Source organism: Helianthus annuus, chromosome 15 (genome assembly GCF_002127325.2).
Source record: "Helianthus annuus cultivar XRQ/B chromosome 15, HanXRQr2.0-SUNRISE, whole genome shotgun sequence".
Lineage (NCBI taxonomy): Eukaryota > Viridiplantae > Streptophyta > Magnoliopsida > Asterales > Asteraceae > Helianthus > Helianthus annuus.
Window position 1 is genome coordinate 40,473,648 of NC_035447.2, and position 3,230 is coordinate 40,476,877.

A 3,230-nucleotide genomic window follows, 5' to 3' on the forward strand; every position below is an offset into this window, starting at 1 on the left:
GGCAGAACTTTTTAAGGGTAGTACGTTATTTCGCTGTACAATAATTTTTTTCGGTCGGGTTTGGGTCAGGTCGGGTCGGGCCGGATCGTATTTAAAAAAAATAACCAAACTCATTGGCATAATTAAAACAATTTTAAAACTACTATTTTACGTTACACCGTTAGGGCTGTAAACGAACTGAACGAACACGAACAAGACCTTGTTCGTTTTCGTTTGTTAAGAAATATATGTGTTCGCGAACCGTTCACGAACACTTATCGAACGAGATTTTATGTTCGTGTTCGTTTGTTAAGGAAATTAACTTGTTCGTGTTCGTTTGTTAATTTTAGGCAACGGACGTTGACAAACACAAATGAGCACAAACTAATGTTCATGAACACAAACGGAAACAAACGAACACAAACAATCGTTCATAAACAAAATATAATACACCGACACTTATTAAATATTAAATTTGTCGGAATCTTGAACTATTTAAATAAATATAAAAACTAAAAACACTAATGAAGTATCGAACACAAACGAACATGTTACCGAACGAACACGACCTCTGTTCATGTTTCTTCATTTAACTAAACGAACGAAATTTCTTGTTCGTGTTCGTTTGTTTAATAAACGAACGAACACAAATGAACTTTCCGCCGAACAATTTACAAACTGTTCGCCGAATGTTTGGTTCTTTTGCAGCCCTATACACCGTAATAACTTAAAATAAACTAATATTGTTGTAAAATTTCGGGTCATATAATCAATAAACGTTGTTCTTCCCCAAAAACCCTTGTGAAATCTTCTTGGATGGGGAAGGCAGAGAAGGAGCGGCTGAATGAGTTATTAATCCAACATCTCAACACAATCCATGAAACCTTTCAGGTTACCACTTCTACTTATAATATTAATAAATAAATCTCTCTTCTTAGATCGATTTACTACTAATTACTAATTGCAGGTTTTGGATCAATCACCGCCATCTTCTCTACAAAAAGTAAGCTGGGATGAGGTCATCAAACTGGGAGAACAGCTCTACAAACAGGCCACTACTGGTATTTATTATTCATTCTTCATCTCCTTAATATGCCTGTTTCATTTTCTACAACTTAATTAGGAGGCTGATGATGTTCCTGACATTACTAGGTCAAATATCGGTTATATCAGTCAAATATCGGTCAATATTGCCGATAATATGGGTACCGATATTTGACACCGAAATTTTACTAAGGCGCCGATGTGACCGATATATCACTGGACACTGATATTAACTGCATAGCAAATATCTATCAGTAGAAGTGTTTCCCCCTCAAAGCAAGGCCTACAGTGTAAACATGCCATTCGTAGCTGTTTTAGACTAGCTCGGACTAGTTTACGTCGGTTCAAACAGTTTTCTTTTTGCAGATTTTGGCTTCTTTGCTTTGCGCCTTTATGGACGCAAGGCAGTCCACGGTTTTGCTGCGCCTAGGGCACACGCCTTTGACTACATAGCTTTGAAATTGTCTTTTTGTTAGGGTTTTCTTTCAAGAATTATTACTATTTCCAGATTCTTGATTTGTATTTTAACAGTATCACTTTGTCTTGTTATGCAGTGGGAATGCTTTGGACCGGAGCAGGGCCGGACGCCAAATCACTCGAGGAAAGCATGGGGACGTATTCCAATTTACTTCAAGGCTTCCTTCTACTTTCACACGGAAGTATGATCGGTGCAGGAACTACTCTTACTTCTTACATCCACGCATCCGTAAAGCAAGTCATCGACTGCAGCTTTATGCTGTTAAAAGAATCAGTGGCCTCTTACGGTAAAATCTCTTATAACATCACAACTTCCAGTTTTCTCTTATAAATGTTTCTTCACCTCTTAAATATGAATATTACAGGAAACAACAGTAAAGCACACCAACTCTCGATTCCCCAGATTGTTGGCACTGTTTGGGAAGCGTGTTCATCTCTTAAGAAAACCCCCGGGACAAATGTTACCGCCATAGGCCGATCCATGACTCAGATAGCAGTTTCCATAACCGACGTTCTTCGTGAAATGAAGGAGCTTAAGCCCGCTTCTTCCGACCCGTCTGACGAGGTTTCAAAGCCCGATAACGATACCCGCGACAGCGACAATTCGTCAGAGGGAGATTTAGGAACCGACTTGTCACCTGAAGATATGAAAATTACTGAATTAGCTATTGAAGTCGTGTCTGGAACGCTTTTAACGATAAAAGAAACGATTCGCTCGATAACCGGTCTACTCAAGAACCCTCGAACGGAAAAAGATAGTAGTCAAACGGTTAACTCGTTGGAGAAATTATTGGATGTTTGGAGAAATATGGGATTGCAAGTGGATGAGATTGGAGCGTGTCTTTATCCCCCTCAAGAAATTTCTGCCATTAAAACTGCTTCGGAGAAAATGGTGAGCTTTGTTGGTGAATTGCAAGAACAACTGGAAATCGTTAATGGATCTTCGGTTGCTTTTGTTGACGCAAGTAATGGTTTAAAGAATTCTCTAAAGAAACTTGAATTAGGGTTAGGGTGCTCTAATGATGATGAGGATGATGCACTTGTGGGTGAGATGAAGAACCTTGAGATAGATTCTTCTTGCCATTAGTGTTTTTGGATGAAATTAGTAGTGGTTTTGTTGCAAAAGATATTGTGTTTTATGAGTTTAAAACAGGTGTATTAAACAAACAGGTTTTGTGGATGAAATGATAATGTTTTTATTCTAGTTTATATCCGTTTTGAGGTTGTTATGAACTTTAGTTGACTTTCGATTGTCGAATGGTTTTCGTTCGACTTTGCAAGATAAACAGATCCGAAAAGCATTTTATTCACCGATAAATGATTTGTTCGGAAACTAGTGGGGCGCCAAACGGCTGTTAGCTCTGTTTTTATTGGAACAATTGGTTGCCTTTAAAGATAAACGTATTCGGTTGGGGGCTTTTTTTAACAGGTTACTTGCTCCTGAAGGGTTGCAAAAAAGGATGATTTTGGGTGGGGAATAAAGCGCAGACTGCAATGATTCTGCATAGTTATACTTGGTTGGTGAGCCCTTCCATCTGGTTCTTGGGAGATGATTTATTTTGAATTTTATTTTATTGGCTGCCCGGGTTTAAAAAACTCGTGTTGGCCGAGCTGATAAGAGCTTCATGTGCATTTGGGTCAAAATTGGTCAAGTATAGGGTCTGGAGGAGTGTTATAAATGACCAATTGGATGAAAAATTTAGAGTAAATTACAAGTTTTTGTCCTTTAT

General features: G+C 38.4%; 1 protein-coding gene across 1 annotated transcript; it reads left to right on the forward strand.

The window, feature by feature from the left end:
* Positions 1-717: 717 nt before the first annotated feature.
* On the forward strand, positions 718-2,709 carry LOC110911487. Its single transcript, XM_022156114.2, has 4 exons — positions 718-870; positions 947-1,040; positions 1,578-1,787; positions 1,866-2,709. The coding sequence occupies exons 1-4, from the start codon at positions 796-798 to the stop codon at positions 2,585-2,587; spliced, it is 1,101 nt and encodes a 366-aa protein (XP_022011806.1). The 5' UTR covers positions 718-795; the 3' UTR covers positions 2,588-2,709.
* Positions 2,710-3,230: the final 521 nt, after the last annotated feature.

What these genes read in the sequence shown, in the direction of transcription:
- LOC110911487 (XM_022156114.2), top strand. Translation starts at nt 796, where the DNA reads ATGGGGAAGGCAGAGAAGGAGCGGCTGAATGAGTTATTAATCCAACAT. An exon ending in CTACAAACAGGCCACTACTG is followed by an intron (nt 1,041 to 1,577) that starts GTATTTATTATT and finishes CTTGTTATGCAG; the next exon opens with TGGGAATGCTTTGGACCGGA. An exon ending in AGAATCAGTGGCCTCTTACG is followed by an intron (nt 1,788 to 1,865) that starts GTAAAATCTCTT and finishes TGAATATTACAG; the next exon opens with GAAACAACAGTAAAGCACAC.